The sequence below is a fragment of the Lathamus discolor genome, chromosome 1 (genome assembly GCF_037157495.1).
Source record: "Lathamus discolor isolate bLatDis1 chromosome 1, bLatDis1.hap1, whole genome shotgun sequence".
NCBI classification, from domain to species: Eukaryota; Metazoa; Chordata; class Aves; order Psittaciformes; family Psittacidae; genus Lathamus; species Lathamus discolor.
Window position 1 is genome coordinate 152,205,411 of NC_088884.1, and position 17,429 is coordinate 152,222,839.

Here is a 17,429-nt window from a genome sequence, read left to right on the forward strand (position 1 = left end):
GTGCCCTCAGAGCCCTGAGAGGTACAAGTTGTTTTTCATGTTGATACTTGTGACTTTTTTTATGAGGAAGAGCCACTAAACACAAATGCCTGGATATCTTCAGGAATTATCTTTGAGTGTTTTCTTTTTCAAATTATAGCAATTTCGATACTATTTTCAAATTCCAAAATATAAACCAGACCCGGACAGCTACATTTATAACCCACAAGCTTGTGTGCTTCTTTTGAAAGTGTTTTCCTGGGGGAACATCACTGCTATCACACTGATGAGCTTTAATTTTACAATGACAAATGAAAAACAAGCCTACGGCTCCGAACTTCAGGCACACTTCTGTGGCTAATTAGAAATGGCATCCTTCATTTGAAGCCTATGGGGTTAGTTATGTTTAAAAACACTAAATGGGAGGCAATCCCAATTGAAATGTGAATCTTTCTGACCCTTTAGTGTCCTTATTTGCCCCCAGAATTTCATTTGTAGTTGTGGTTAAAAACAGAAGTAATTCTTCCAGATCCAGTTTTGGATGCAGACTCCTCATCTCTGGGATCTGGATTTAGAATAAAAACAAGGGAACAGCTCATACTTTGTTTAGGTGTTTGGGTAAAGTCCTGTTCACATGGCTCCAGAACTCATTGTCTGAATCCCTGTTCTGCAAGAACAGTGTTCTAGGAGCCATTGCCCAAAGGAGCTTAAAGCAAAGAGGTTCCTTAGCTTCCCTTTGTCATGTTTGGCATTATTGAGGCCTCCGCATGGAAGAGATTGATGGATGTCTCACTGACAATTTTGTTAGTAATTTCATTTAAAGATTTTTCCTTCACCTGGGGATCACTCTGATAAATATATTGTAGGGGAAAACAGTTTGGTCCACTGAAATTTGACATTTTATTCCCATGGCAACTTCCCTCAGAGAGCCTTCCAGTTCAGTTATTAATGAGGTTATTCTCATAGTAACTCTGAGGGAGGTGAATATTCCCACTATCTAGTAGAAAAAGATGCTTCATAGACTAATATGTGTTTCCTGATCTCACAGGGAAGTCTATTAAAGTGGAATTTAGACTTTCTATATTTTAGCGGTACAATTTCTCAAACAGTATCTTTTCTGTTGGACATATTTGTCGACCCATTTTCCTTGCGATAGATTTCAGAGATTCTTTTTGTCAGCTCATTCCTAAGCAAGCAACATGGTCAATCAGAAACTCTCTTTTCTCAACAGAAGGGATAAACCAGAATATTTTATCACTTACAAAAGGTCTTAAAGACATTTTATGTTTGATCAGGTCCTGAAACTTTTCTCCTTAGTTTCCATGTCAAGTTTAACTTTTGAAAGAGTTATGAACAGCATGGAGACTCAGAAAAGCTTTCTTGCTATTCACTGACTGTAATAAGGTCTAGTGCATCAATTCAATTGTTTCTTGGTGACTTTTGATGTTTCCAATGCTGCTACTAAGTTAATAGCTTTTCTGAACCAAATCTCTGTCCTGTTGCAAAACAAAGCTGTTTTCATAGCAGCAAAAAGGAATCTTTAATTAAAACTTTCACTATCTTGAAAAAAAAAAAAGAGAATTTCACTGACTTGTCTGTTTATAACAGGAAAATTTTATAAATTACTGCTTTATAATGGGACACACGGATGAATTATTCAGATGATATCAGAAGTTCCAATTACTTTCCACTAAAACAAGCTAGTCCATGCAAAAGAAACCTTTCTACTTGAAAATAGCTTACCTGAATATTTTATGCTAACAGAATGCAGATGCAGCTTAATCAGTTGCAAAGACCTGTTATAGTAAACTGTGGTTTTTCTGAAGATTTGACACTGCCTAACTAAACCCTAATCATTTTTGTGTGGCAATGAGGGCAAGGCTATAGACTTAAGTCTGTTGCATTAATATCCAGTGCAGCAAACCAAATAATAACCTAATAATTTCAGTTCTTCATGTCACATAGCTTCAGTGCAACTTTTTAACTACCACCAAATCTTTTCTGGCCTTTAGGTTTGTGTGGTTACCCAGGCTCTGGTCATTGACAGACACCAGGTTTCAGAAAGCAAGTCTTTTATTCGGATGATCATGTGCTCTTGTCATTGCATCACATGGCAAGGATCATAAAGAAAGGATAAAATGCAGTGTTGCTGAGGTGGTCTTAGAGTTTTGGTGTGTGCGTAAGCTCTGAAGCATATAAGTTATGTTCCTGTTGTTGGGAAATACAAGTATTTTCCACTTCCTCTCATTATTAAGCTCTATGAAAATAGGAATCTTTCCTGTAAAAAACTAAAAGCAAAACAAAAAATAATAATTCTTGAAACGTTCTGATTTCAGAAAAAATCCAAACCAGAAATGCACACACACTCTGCATGGACATAGGTGGACAACAATAACAGCAAAGCAAAAAGGTTCATGATTCAACACTCAGAATTCTTTCATTTTATCTGAGATCCGTGAAAGCCTTTTGATTTTGTAATTCTTTCACTTCCTTTTCCAGTGGAAAAGAGGTAAAATGGAAAGCAGGCACAAAGTAAAAAAGATGAAAAAGCTCTCAAATCTAGATAATTTTCTGTTTGCTTTCATTGAAGTTGAAATCTAACTCTTAATCAAGATCAGAACTCTCATATTGCTTTGTATCCTTCATATTGACATTATTCATTTAAAATACTTTTTTTCCTCTCATGTCTTCCTACATTTACTCAAGCGAATCGTGGCTGACAAAAACTTGCTATTCAATTACTCTTTTTCTTCAGCCACCTCAAAGTATCTGTGTATGCCGCTGAATCGGAGCTACTTCTCTGAAGACCACAGAGGCAGCACACTAAACTCTCCTATTATGAATTTTTATGGTTAAAATTTGGACAAGTTTTAAATAGGCAAAAGCCAAGAAAATTGACTTTTTTTAATCTAATACTCCCAGGGACTGTGGGTGAGATCTGCAGTAGCAAGAGCTCTTCTAATCAGTTAACCTATGCCAGTGAACCCCTATTAATGTTCAATAATTCAGGATGGAATAGCTAATTTTATCAAATTGGTGTTAAAATTCTTCTGAGCAAAACAACAATCAAGCATTCCCACCCCTTCCACAGTGTAACAAACTTCTGTTTTTCTCTGGGATAAAAGTCACAACCACCCCTGCTGTCCCTACAGCTTCTGTTGAAGCCCTTACTAAGGCTACCACAGGGCAACCTTTCAGTGTAGGAAAATGAATGCCAGCATTCTTAGACCAAAATCCTGCTGCAGTTTACAGGTATAGGGCTTCTTGTGCTGACTTCAGTGGCTTGTTGACAAGTCTCCGCTACCTGTAAATCCCTCCCAGTGGCTCACAGATGACACCCACATTCCTCACAGCACCAGGAATTTCTTAGTTTTGATTTGGTGATGTATTTCACATTTCTCAGAAGAGGTCTTGAGGGTGGTGCTCTGTGGTTTCAATTTAAACCTCTCAAAGAAAAGCTGTAACGATTCGCAGCTTGTTTTACTTGTCTGAGGAGCAAACTTTGTTTTACGGGTTTCAGGTAGCTGTGTGATATTTTTTTAGACTAGATGTATTTAAAGGCAGTATGATTTTATTTTTGCTTTATTAGAGGTATAAACAGCTCTGGAGAGAAATTTTAATTTAATCTTGTGTTCAAACAGAATCTTGTTTACCAAAGAGTTGCAGTTCCCTTGTTTATTCAAAATTGCATCCTCATTTATTTTACAGCTTTTGCAGAATAGCATTAGAAAAAGAATTATGTTATTTTGCAGAATTAAAAGGGAAGGAAAACTCCGAGAATAAGTCCTAGCATGTTTTTCTTCAGGAGCTTGGTTGTTTTCAAGCATTCCTTTTCCTTGGGGTTTCAAATTCATTTCTGGTTGTGGCAACACATGCTCATTTCTCTAACAGTGTAAATCATGAGCTGAATTACCAAATCCTTCTAGTTTGTTTTTGTAGCATTTTGGAGAATGGTAGCCTGTTGTAGCTGTTTCCAGTATTCATTTTAACTAACACATTCTGAAAATACCCCAGCTATTTACAACATCCCCCCCTACTTTTAACATTACAGAGTGAGGTGGATTTCACTGAATACAGAGTAGAACCCTATGATGTTGGCACTGCTTTTGATGAGGAAACTAAGCATCATCTGAATTTGATATGTGGCTAAATTGCCTGTGAAGTACTACCTCATAGGTTTTCTATAATGTATCACAGCAGATGCTTTTTAGCCCACTCCTTTGTTTATGGAATCAGCTATTTGTTGACAGAACATAGAAATAAGAGAGATGTAAAATGTTGCTGGTTTTCCAAGCACCACAATGCTGAGGTTTTCTCCCCATTTCTGGCAATCTAAGAAAGTGGTTACTTCCACTTCATCATGTCTGAGAGGTGATAAAGATAGGAGATAGCAAGGACCTCTGTTAATCTGTTTTGGTATTTTTTAGGAAGAGATTATTGTATGAGTAAGTTTTTAATAGATAGTTGAACTTTTTGCCATTATTTTCCTTTACAAAAATTAAACCTTATAGTGAGGAAACAAAAGTAATTTGGAAATTTTGAATAGTTTATCTAGTTTATCAAGTTTATCTTTTCACATTGATTTCATTTTGGATCTCTTCAGAGCTAAACTACATTTCTGTGTCATGACACTTCTTCACAGGTATTGGAATCTGATACTCCTATTCCTTGTGTAGATCCAAATCGTGTACCTGTTTACATCTCACATAACCCAATACACCATCACCTCCAAGTGAACAAAGTGTGCATCATTCAAGTACTATGGGTATCCATACATAATGGAAGACATAGTCCAGCCAAAGACCTCATGTTGTCAATGGACATGGTCATCATCACCAAGAAGCACAGTAGAGTACTGCACTACTGTGAAAGAAACCACTTTGGATCAGTCAAGTCTGAAATTAAAGTCTTCTGATAAATACATAAATATTTCACTTTGATTAAGGAAATTGAAGTATATTTTACCTTTTGCGAGATCCACATTTTTCTGAACTTCTGGAGCTGAGGCATGGTGGAAGCTAATTATTGTTGTTGTCTGCTTGTGATATTTTAAAATGGAAAACATGGTATCAATTCAAAATGAAATACTTCAATTGATAAAGTAGCAAAATTACATTTTCAGATCAGTAGTCACAATTATTTTGCTCAATTAAGAGCCATATCTAATGTTCAAGTATCAGAACTTCCCAAAGACAGAAACTACATTTCCAAGCACTCAGTTTACAAACATGATAATACCAAAATGCTTTTTAAAGTTAAAAACAAATTTAGCTGAATTTTAAGTAAAATTAGTTTGACATACAAAACTCTTCAATTCTTTCTAATTGCAACCCACTGGATTGGATATTTGCTCCTGGAGATACAAAGTCCTTTCAGGTAATAGTTATTGACTAGTCGTATAAATACCTGATATAAATATTCCTCTGCTGCAGTAAGAACAGATGTCACCTCTATGTAGGATACACCTAGTATAAATATTGCCTCTTGAGCTAGATGTAATTTACATTTGAACAAATGATGGGCAATATAAAAAATATATTTTAGATTATCAAAACTGCAAATGAAAAGGTAGAAATTTCATGGTTTTTTTATGATGATATAAATCAAACTTGCAATGATCTTCATCAACGTAACTTTTTTAATTATTTAATCACTGTACATGAATAGTGCACCAGAAGGGAATGCATATGAAAGACTCCATTGTTTTAACATGTATCATTATGTATATAATGCTGATTTAAAAAAGAATAATTGGAAATTCCAGTATGATTCCCAGTATGATTGTAAAACCCGAGAGTCTGTCATATGCATAATTTCCCCAAAGTATCCTTTATCCTTGGGGAGCAGTGGAACAAGAAGTATTTATTTTGTCTTTTACTAGAAAGTTTTATATCAAATCCCTGCTCCGTCAGTGTTCATACAGTTGGAAAGCTGTGCCTAAGAAATAGCATGGTCTGAAGCAGGAGCTAGGTTGTGTTCTCATCTCTACATCATTATCAAAGTGAGTCCCATTTACCATCATGCAAACTTTTTTTAGTTCAAGATCAAAATACTTGAAAAAGGCTTTACACAGGTCTAATTCAAATCCATGAAAATAATTGAAGTAAAGTGCTTGCACTTAAAATTATCAATAGAGACTTGGAGCTGTGCAATGAAATTCCTTTAAGGTTTGTTTGAACATAGAATCATAGAGTCATAGAATAGTTAGGGTTAGAAAGGACCTAAGATCATCTAATTCCAATTCCCTGCCATGGGCAGGTACACCTCCCACTAAACCATGTTACCCAAGGCTCTGTTCAACCTGACCTTGAATACTGCCAGGGATGGAACATTCACAGCTTCCTTGGGCAGCCCATTCCAGTGCCTCATCACCCTCACAGTAAAGAACTTCTTCCTTACATCTAACCTGAACTTCCCCTGTTTTAGTTTGACTGAATTGAAGAAACCAAAATGATTTAGTATATATACATATATAGCTCATTGCTGAAATTAGCAGGCTTTTGTCACTCTAGTAACATATCATACAACAAATGTAATAAATGCTGATTAATTTTCTCCCTTAGTTAGCCAAATATCTATTTTATTCCATAATCCTTCTCAGTTTTGAATTAATGGTGACTTTGTCGAAGGAATGAAGGTAGGATGGGAGGTGGGGAACAAGAGATTATAAAATTTCTTGATTCCCCAAATTGATAAAAATCAATGAATCTTTAAGGAACCACTCTCATATTGTTAATGCTCACAGTTTCATTCTGTGGTTTTTACTGTATGAAAAGTCAGCTGAAGACAATATAATTTTGGTTTCTGAGAAACATCCATGCTCAACTCAAATTCAGAGCTGATGTCTAAGCTCTCCAAAGTGTGGAGTAGTGGTAAAATGAAAGAAGTGCTCAAAAAGTTGGAAAATATTTTTTTTCCCCTTGACTAAAGGATACCAAGAAAGCCATTTTCAAAAGAGTAATAGTCATATTACTGTTACTGAATAAAGTGTCCTTCTACCAGCCAAAACATTATCTCAGCAGTGTTTTGCGCTAAGAAAGATGTCATTAGCTACCACACTAGAGTTAGACATGTCATGTTTTACAGGGCAAGAATACAATATATCCTCTTTGTACAGAGGACATGACAGTGTCTGAACTTGATGATATTTTAAACACTGTAAATACCAGAAGTCATAGTGAGATGTAATTCTTTTCTGAGTAAGTTTTGACACTTTGGTGTTGAATTTTCAATAAAAGGAAGAAAAGAATATACAGAATCTAAAAAAAAGTGCGATGAACAAAATAAACCAAAACTTTTGAGAGTGTGAGATTAAAAACACCTGAGGAGAATGACTAGTGTAGTAATAATGTGGCAGTGAACTTAGTTTGACTGTTCACTGTTTATCAGGGCTATGATGATAATTGACTCCTGCATGGCTAGTTTGTTATTGATGGGACTGCTGCTTAAAACATTAGTTCTGCTCGGATGAATCTTGGTCTCAACTGCAAAGGTAACCCTTTCTTTAATCTTTCCTAACGTCCCAAAGGAGGAACTTCCCCAGTTTTTAAATCTACAGTGTTGTGAGTATGTTTGAATGACCAAAAGAGACCAAGTTGTTTCACTTTCCTTAATTAGTCCTTTCCAGAAAAGCCTAGCTTATTTATAATGCAGACTCAAGTGTGTTTGCATACTTCCACAGTCACTTAAAACTATATTTTCTCTTGCATAAAATGTGTTACAGTAATTGTACTTTGATTCATATAATTCTTATGGGACAGTGAACTATAGAAAGGAAATACTCTTTTTTTTCTTAATGAAGATGTGAAAGTGTAACAACTCACTTTCTAGTCATCTTAAACATTAAGAAAAGGAGAAATTTGATCAACTGTTGTGGCTATGTTTTTTTAAACCTTATATGACTTACTAATAATCCATCTTAAATTCCATGGCCTAGTGACTCATTTAATAATTTCTTATGTATGGAAGTCCGATTCACAATTAAATCTAATTAAAAAAATAAGTTGTTCTAGTCATTCAGAACAATAAACACCACTAAAGAAAGAAGTTCAGAGAAATAGAATAGAAATTATATGAAAAATAGCTAAAAAGAAATGCTTAATCTTAGTTTTACAAAGCTAAAATAATTCATTGAACTGATGCATTTCAAAAGCAGCTGGACTTCAGGACAATGACATAGTCAAGTCTTACTGAGATGTGGCTTGACTGAAATTTAGATGATTATAGACTTTCAACAGTTTTCCAGTTGTTTTGGGGAACTGCCCTCAGCTGAGTGACTGCAAGGTAAAGAACAAACTCAAACTAAGCTTTCTTTAAAGAATGTGTTTGTTAAAAATGGGTAAAATAAACAGGAGGCATTGGAAGGTTTGAAAGCGGAGGAGTGGCACAGACAACACCAGCATGCTGAAGGGAAAAAACTGTTGAATTTTCCCCATCAAAGAAATTAGTTACATTAACATATTGTTTTGAACCTTTTCAATGATATGTTATGTTCCCACCTAAATTAAGAATAATCTTAAAGATCCAAGTCACTGAGCTCTCAAACCCTCCATTCAGGAGGATGTTTTTGGGAGGGGTGACCTGTGGGAACAAGACTTAAGTTGGCGTAAGTCAATGTGTAAGGTTGTTTTACTAAACTATCTTGTCCATCAGACTAGTATTGACCAGCAGGAACTACAAGACAGTGTCCAGCTGTTGGCAGAGACTCCAGCTGCAAGATATTGACAATCTTGCTTCTCAAACGTCTGGGTAACCCTAACTCTTACATGATTCAGCACAAAATTTGTCTTCCAGTGTCCAAGCACCTTATAAATCCTTTGCATGGTTATGCATTTTCATTTTAGTATCCAAATCCTAAAACTGCTGTATTCACAATTACCATCTTTGTTTGCTAAAGATTAGAGCCTGTCAGCTCTGGATTTGATTTGGTATCCAGCAATTACTGGTTAGGTGTTTGCTATATCTGCACTAATGAAAAGAGCAACCATGTTTCCTTGAAGACAATGTAAGCAATAATAAATAAAGAAATACTTAAATATATTGGAACTGGTGTAAAAAGTGTAAATGAGATATTACTGCAACAGGGAGAAGAAGTTTTTAGTCCTTTTTAATGGGTTGATATGTATCAACCTTGCAACTTCCTACTCAGTGCTTAGCTTGACATAATATAATTTTTTTCACAAATATTTAAAGTATTATTACTTTTATAGGTTTTTCTTCATCATGATGCGAGTCAGATTTTTGTTGTATTTGTTCATGTCACCACATTTCCCCCCGTAACTGTTTGTCTCCATAATTTTGCTGATTCCTGTTACAGCAATAATGAGCATATAGATGGAGGTCTATGACCAAAGCCAGGAACGTAAGAAAGTTTTAATTTAAAAAAATGCTGTTAAGTTGCACTGAACTTTGTTGATTCTGGTTCACTGAGTTTAGCTTTAAGTGTGATTCTTTTCTGGCAAGTGACTGTAAAAACTGTATCACACTTTGTCATGTTTGTGTGTTAGTGGCTCCGTATCGATTTTATTTGGGATGTTGTTGGATTTCTTTTTAAGCCACTAAACCTATCAGTGAACCAGAGATTTGGAGGTCATGCTGTGTTTAGTCTCATGCAACACCAACAATAATGGCATTTCTGAAAAGTGAAATATCTCACTCACCATCACAGCAAACCACTTCAGTGCTAGGACAGACTGTGCTGTCAGATTTTCATGAAGTGGGAGTAAATCCATTCTACTGCCAAACTAAAATGTAATCTCCTGAAACATGCTACATCTATGAAATAGTCTTATAATATTGGCATTATGTATTTTATAAAGGTGGAATAGTTCAGAGAGGCTGATCCTGCTAACTCATCATGGGACAAGCTTACATTGCTGTATCAGAATATGGGAATTATCCTGCTGAGTGATTACTGTAACAATACTACACTTACATTGCTATGCATCTGTAAAGAGACTATATTACTTACCTGAATTATTCAGTATCCTTTTAATAGATCTTAATCTTTCTAGAAAATGCTGAGCAGGTTTTGTTCATGGCTGTGTGATGTTAATGTGGCTCCTTGGGTAGGACAGGGACATATTTCTATTTGGAGATACTGGGCACTAGAGGCATTGGGCCAAGACGAGTTAATGAATAAAATGGAGCATATTTTAAAGCAAACCTCCTTTTGCTAGCTATTAAATACATTTGGTGTTTTCAGAGAAAAAGTAAATACCACATGGCAAAATTACATTGGTTGAAAACACTGACATTTCCTTTCTTATCTGATTTCTGATCCTGACTTAGCATTCCACAAACTATTTTCATTTTCTTCTCTCCTTTATTTTGCAGTTAACTTTGACCACTTTCAAATATTGCGGGCTATTGGGAAAGGGAGTTTTGGAAAGGTAAGAATCAATTTACTTTTAGAAGTTAAAAATCTAGTAGAGAATTCATTTGTGTATTTCTGGTGTGACCTGACTTGGGTAAAGGAACATAGGTTTTGCAGGTTTTTTCTTCTTAAAAATCATCCACATGAACCTATTATGACTGTTTATTAAATTATTTCTATTACAATACATTCACTAACTTTAATTGAGTAAAAATGACTGTAATAATTCAGTCTCCTCAGTGGAGATTACCAGGATTTAGAAATCAGTCCCCAAAACCAAATCCAAACAAAAAAGGAGGAGCAAGCTACTTTTTTTAGAAAATCCACTGGAGTGATCTTTTTCTTAAATCTCTGGACTTATTTGTGTCTTTAAAATAATTGCAGTATTTTAAACACACTTTACATAGATTCAATACACTCGGGACTGTATAAACTGACATACACTGTAATTATGATCATTGAGTAAATGTTTGTTCAACTCAACAGGCTTTTGCTGAAACAGAGAAGATTAATGGTTTGTTTACACATGAGTAGACGACCTGTCTTTCCTATAATAAAAGACTATAAGAAGGTTTTAAATTTTAATTTGGGTAAATACAAGCCCATGTAGTCAGTGAAAATCATATTATAAAAACATTAGAAACCATTTCTTGCAGGAATACATTTGAAGGTGAAATATAACATCAATAATTGATTAAGCAATAGCTATCTAGATCTTGATTTCAGCGATTCTTAATTATATGCCAGCCGAGTGCTGTTGAGCTACTTCTGCAGTTTTGCATTAAGAACACAAACAGGATTTTGCTGGCTCTTGGCCTTCCATTCAGACAAATTACTTTCATTTTACAGAGGCAGGAAATACTTCTTGCAGAGCAGCATGGACCTTCATGGCACTGTCCTTATTTGGTTCAGTAATTTCCAAGAAAAAACATTGAAGTCAATAGAAGAATATACTGCTAGTGCAGTGTTATACAAAAACTCCGTAAAAATCAGGGCAGATGGAGATCTATGATTGTTTAATATCACAATACAGTGATGGAATATCATGGCAAACTAAATAGGGGTCCAGGTGCGCAAGGTACAGGATAAGTAGTTAGAGATATATCCAAATCATGCTATCGTCACAAAGATCACCTGCACCCCTCTATTTCTTCAGAGCTTCCACATTCAGAGGATCCACATCACCTACTGTCCCCGTTCTTTCAAACAAACCTTCACCCTTCCATACTATGCAGGAAAATAAAACGAGCCTTTATTTGAAGGCTTATTGGTTGACATTTGATCAGCTCTTCTCCATGGCATTTAGGAAACTGCTGAATGTTTCTATATGTCTAGAAATATCTGATTTCCTTTCAGGTTCATGTGGCTATAACGTTCTTTCGAGCCTTCTTTGGGGATATGTATGAGCGGGAATAGAGTTTCAGAGAGAACATGTTTAATGCCAGAAAAGACTCATGCATAAGTCCCCTCTAATCTAAAATCCATATTTTGCAGCTGTCTAGTGCAACTGAAGAGTCCTTAGCGTAACAGGCTTATTTTTCCCAAACGAATGCAAACGTCTGACAAATCACCTTGTTTTTCCTTCCACAGACAGCAAAAGAAAGAAACCCATTTTAAAATGACCTGTTACACCATAGCCAAAAGCACAACTTGGTAAATCAGTCACCATTTCATGTGTCTTTCTCTGTGAGTCAGCCTTGCCTTTATCGTTCATTTAGAAGCCTCGTTGCTGGCAACTTTTCCTATTACTGTCCTTCTGGAAGTACCTGGCAGCAGAAAACGTCAACAAATGATGCAAGACCTCTAATCTCTATTGACTAGCTGTTTACTGTTTGGAGCTTCTTGTGCTCTAGCACCCTGCAACATATAACACAGTGTTCAACATTGTGCCTGCCCTAAACTGACTTCTTCCTTTATGGCTGCTCTGTGGCCTTTTCTATTTTCTGAGACAGTAGGAAGTTTTAAGACACGCACTACTTTTTTATTTTATTGCTGTTGGTACAATATCTCTCTCTCTATATTTCTTAAATTACTTTGGTTGCTACAGCAACCTTAGGCCTCTTCAGGATATTGATGCAGGAAGTATCTGATATGGTAGAGACTGTACGCAGCTCAGCCTTCTCTTGTGCACAGGGTTCAAGTTGAACCTCTGCACCTCACTTTCTCCATTCGGGCAGACTGTTTCATCACCTATGCTCTGTCCCTCCCAGACAACTTCAGAAAGCAGCTCCCTGCCTTTTCCTTTGGCATTTTCAATTCACAGTAGCAATGTTAGCTGTTACAGGAATTTCCAGGTCATTTGGTTTCAAATGCTTTGTATCTGAAGAGCTTGTCTTTCTGAGAAGTGGCTGCTTGTTTTAAGCTGCTGCCTTAGTACATGCTGCTTGTTAGGGACATGTTAAGAGGAGGTGTGGTCTTCTATGTACTGTAGCATCTTCCCCAGCAAAAGTGAAGATACATCACAGCAGCTGTGAGGAGGGCAGGAAATGGGTGTGAGACAAGAGAAACATGCTCTTTTTTCTGGAAACAACCAGGCTCTCTTCAAAGGTGTCCTTTGAGAGCTTAGCTTGCACTCCAGTAAGAGGCCAATAGCAAATAAAGAAGGTGAGCTCTGAGCCTGCATAGGACCATTGAAGCCATTACACAGCTTCTAAGTCAGTGGTTCTCTGTACAAGCCAAGTGACAATGTAAACTATGGTAGAATGGCTGAGAGCTTGACCCCACTCCTGGGCCAATGTATATATAGGCAGTGCACGTATATGTACATCTGGATACTGCTACAGACCTGTGAGCTGCGGTGATGATGACAATGGTACCCAAGTGAGGTATGTGGCACTACTCTACAAGCAGCCTTGCTGGCTTCAGTGACCTTCCTTTGCTAGGTAGGTGAAGGCAGCTCTTTGCTTCTGCTTTGGTGTGCTCACATTTAACAAGAAATATTTTGTTTAGTTTTGTTGAGAACCTTTAAGCTGTTTATGCTTGGCACCATACAGAACTTCGTATTTCCACCTACATTTGAAGTGGGCCAGGTCAGAAGTTTTGTCCAAACAGATTTTATTCATATATTAAATATTTGCCTTCTAAGTCAGTTCAGAATTATACAATTTAAAATACTCAATCCAAAAATGCTGAACACTGGTCTAAGTGGCTACTTCTTTATGACATGTGACACCATAAAAGTGCTCTCTCATGTTTCATCTGGCTAATTTTTTCCATGTTGTTCTATGTAAAGCTACCATTCTTATCAAATAAAATATTGCAAAAAAGTTTGTATTTAAAGGTCATTCAGTAAGTGCAAAACTGACTACGAATGAAATACAGGCATTATCATTGTTCTTTACTGCAACAGTAACCATATAATTGCAGGCTTATTGCTGAAAAATAATTTGCATTCAGGCGCAACAACTCATTTTCAGGGATATTGTAGTACCAATTTTCTTCAAGTTCTGTGTGCATGGGAACAGATACACTGAAGAATCTGACCTTAAATTAAATTCAAATTATGATTCCTGTGTACAAACTTTTCTGCTATTTGTCTAAGATGCTGAGACATAGGACTTAGGTCTGATTAATTTGGTTGTATAAAACCATGACTTCCTCTGTTGAAGCAATTGAAATTACACTGGTGTGGAACAGATGGGGGCCCAGAATCTTGTCTGCACTGATTGAGGGTACTTTACTAAATAATATGCAAAGTATTTCAGAAAAAAATATGCTGCTATCCTAAAAGCAACATAACACACAACTGCAGAATATTAATATTGTTTGACAGTATAACCACCAATTTTTTTAGCTTGAGTTAATATGAAAGGGTACTAAGCAGATGCTTGGCCCCTGCTCCAGCTGTCGTAATTTGCTCAGGGGAATCTGGGAATAAATTCCCCTATTTCAAGTAAATTCCCTGGCGTGTAAAGCCAAATTTATGACATCCACTCTCCAGCCTCTTTGTGTAAATCTTTCCAATTCTACTCATAGGCTGAGACTAAGAGCATTAATTTTTCAGAGTATGTGGGTAAGAACAGTCAAGGTAGCAGTATTTCAGGCACATGCTTCATAGATTTGTCAATTCCCACACTGGCTGTGAAGCATATAGCTGATTTCTGTCTCGACACTCACATCTAGGTGAGTGTCTTCTGCCCATGCAGTGCCACAGCTATAGCTGCCCCATCTTATCTACTGACAGAAGTTGCATGCTATTGTGTTACAGGAGTATGGATGAAGTGCATTCCAGCTGCCAGCTCTCACAGCAGCCTTGCACAGAGGAGCTTTCTCTGACTGCGGTTTCACATCTGTTGTTTTTTATGCCCTGTCATGAAACCATATCATGGGGTAGTTTGAGAAGTCTAAGTACTCATGTACCAAACAGACCAAACAGCTTTATTCAGACAGTGCGCCTGCTCCCTGCTGTTCATTCTAGACCAAGCACAAGGCAGCTAGAATTCTTTTGAAGTTAGTGGGAAACAGGAGAAATCTGTGTTTTGCAGTAAGTCAGATTTTTCAGCCCTTGCCATCTTTTTCTCTAGGAAGAGCTCCCCCAGATCCACCTGTGACTGCTCAGCCAATGCAGCATTATGCAGCTTTCTGCAGCAAACCATTAACAAATTCTGCCGATCAGACTTGATCTGTAGGTGCTCTATTTTTTGGCATGTGAAATCAGAGGAAATCTAAGAAGGTAGCTTAGAAGTGAACCATTGCATACGTTGGTCCTGAAAAATGAAGTTTAGCCCTGCAGTCATAATCTGTTGGTTTTTAACCCTGGGGCTCCAAGTCATGCTCTGGTCAAATTTCTTTCAACCTGATAGTTTTGATGGTAAGTAGTTGCTCATATATTAGAAAACCCTCTTTAGAAATGGAATATTTTCACAGGAATCTTTTAAAAATAAACCCCATATAACTACAAAGAAAACGAATGAGGATGCATATGCCTACCTTTAAACATCTACAACAGAGATGCTTACATCCAAGCTAGTCATCTACAGTCTCTTTAGGAAAAGCAATACCTCTAGAGATGGTCCTTTGGACCTATTAAACCCATGAACAGGTGGAGATGGATGTGCCTGTCCCTCCCTGCTGACTATGAAGCTTGATAGCTGTTGAGTTTGTGGCACCCATTTGGTTTGAAGCGTCACCTACAGAGACTGTTGAAGCAGTGGTATCAGTTTGAGCAGGACACTGTCTGGGCTTTGGTAGATGATATTCTCCGAAAAATTGAAAGTGACTGTTTTAGTAATGTGAGCATGACAGGCTTCCTCACTGATATGTATAAATAAGGCAATTCTGCACAGACTTCCACAATAATGAATCATCACAGAATTCATTTGTTCAGGTGCCAGAACACCTGTTTGTCCCTATTTTAAAATGACTTATTTGGAAAGAATTTAAACTAAAACCAAAAAACAACCAATTTAAATACTTTCCACTAAGACTGAACATGTGAGGAGAGCTCAAGGGCTTTTCCTTTCTTTGGCACAGTAGCGGAAAAGTTTCAGCTCACTGACATCCTGCTCAGAAGGGGTGACAGCCAGCAGGTAGAACTGCCAGGGACTCCACTATGATTCAGTGCTGTCATAACAACGTCAGGTGTTTTGCGCAATAATGTCAATGTGGATGCATCTTATATTTCCTGATTTTTAGTGGGAAGCAGCTTTAGTATATTCATTAAAATCCTATTGTTTTTGAAACAATGTTAAAAGATGTGTGTAGGTACACATTACTAGCAAATGTCTACTATCGTTCTGCTTTAAAGCTGTATGCTAGGTAAGCATCTACTAACAACAGAAGGTCTCTTTCAGCTATGCTGAATACCCTTGTCTTGACTGGTAGGTAGGTAAGAGAACTGAGGGCTTTCTGGAGTCAGAGCGGTGTTTCAAAACCTATTTACATCACATATTTAGATGCTGTATATGATCTTAATTTGCCATATTGGTCAAACCTATAACTCTCAGCTGAGTAAAATCCCCTTCTCTCAGAAGTCTCACTAGTCAACAATTCAACAGGGGGGGCTTTTATGTAATGGAATAAGAGACTTCTGCAAACACTTCAATCTTGGCCAAGTTTCATATGAAAATCATGCTGCAAATTCATATAAATGAATGAAATTATGGACCTAGGTTCTGAGCTAGAATCCAAAACATTGTACTTTATAATGTGATTCACTAAATTGGAGTGTCCATATCTCAGACAGGATGTTAGGAACTGCCCCTGCAAATTCTGCTTCTTTTGAAGAACTTGTAAAAGCTTATTCATTTCCTTTCCTCCATTTCATTTAACCCAACCTGCTACCTTTAACCCCACTTTAACCCTACTTGCTACCTTCCACCAAAAGGCCAACTCCAGTTCCCCATTGTTCCATGGCCTGGGCTCTTTTCATATAAGTGTGAACCTTTAGTTATCTTCAGGACACCACCAACATCCAGGGTTTCCATAGGAGCCTAAGGAGGAAAATGAAGCAAAACTCTGGTATTTTCCATTCTGCAGCAACGATGGGCTCAAGACAAAACAATACCATCCGTTTTATCTAATTAGTAGAACATCGCCTGATATTAGTAAAGGTAATTAGAAACTCTGCTTAATCACACCTTACCATTATAGGTTAAAAGTACTCCATTAACTCTTTGGAGTAGATTTGAGCTCAAGGACACACTTCATGGAAATAGAGTTGCAGAGAAACAAATGTGGTTTGGTTTCACTGCCCCAGTTCCTCTTCCAGGGACTTGAAAAAGGTGGTGGAAGTAAAATACGCTGATGGCACATTCCTGGAACCTTTCCTCTGAGTTTAAGAAATAAGTGATCACACAGTAAGTCTCTCTAGGGTACTTACCCTGGCACTGGTTGTTCACCACCATGTCCAGAATCCAGATGACACCTTGTTAAGCTCAGAGGTTCAGCTGTAGGAAGTTGTCTTAGTTTCTCCAGATCATTTCTGAATTTTGAGCATGCAAGTTCCCTAAAGTACAACTCAAAACTGAAGAATTTCTTTCTGATTGTCACTGTTGTAATCTGATCTCTGAGCCATACGTAGTGTATGTATACTATAATTTTACGTGTGTACAGTATGGGAACGTGAGTGTGTGCA

General features: G+C 37.0%; 1 protein-coding gene across 2 annotated transcripts in view; it reads left to right on the forward strand.

The window, feature by feature from the left end:
• Window positions 1-17,429, forward strand: part of STK32B (serine/threonine kinase 32B) — a 165,088-nt gene that overhangs the window by 17,114 nt on the left and 130,545 nt on the right. For both annotated transcript variants that reach the window (XM_065665304.1, XM_065665305.1), the window contains one exon: window positions 10,315-10,370. In XM_065665304.1, the coding sequence (XP_065521376.1) occupies window positions 10,315-10,370 (56 nt within the window). Of the gene's footprint in view, window positions 1-10,314; window positions 10,371-17,429 lie in introns of those variants that run through there.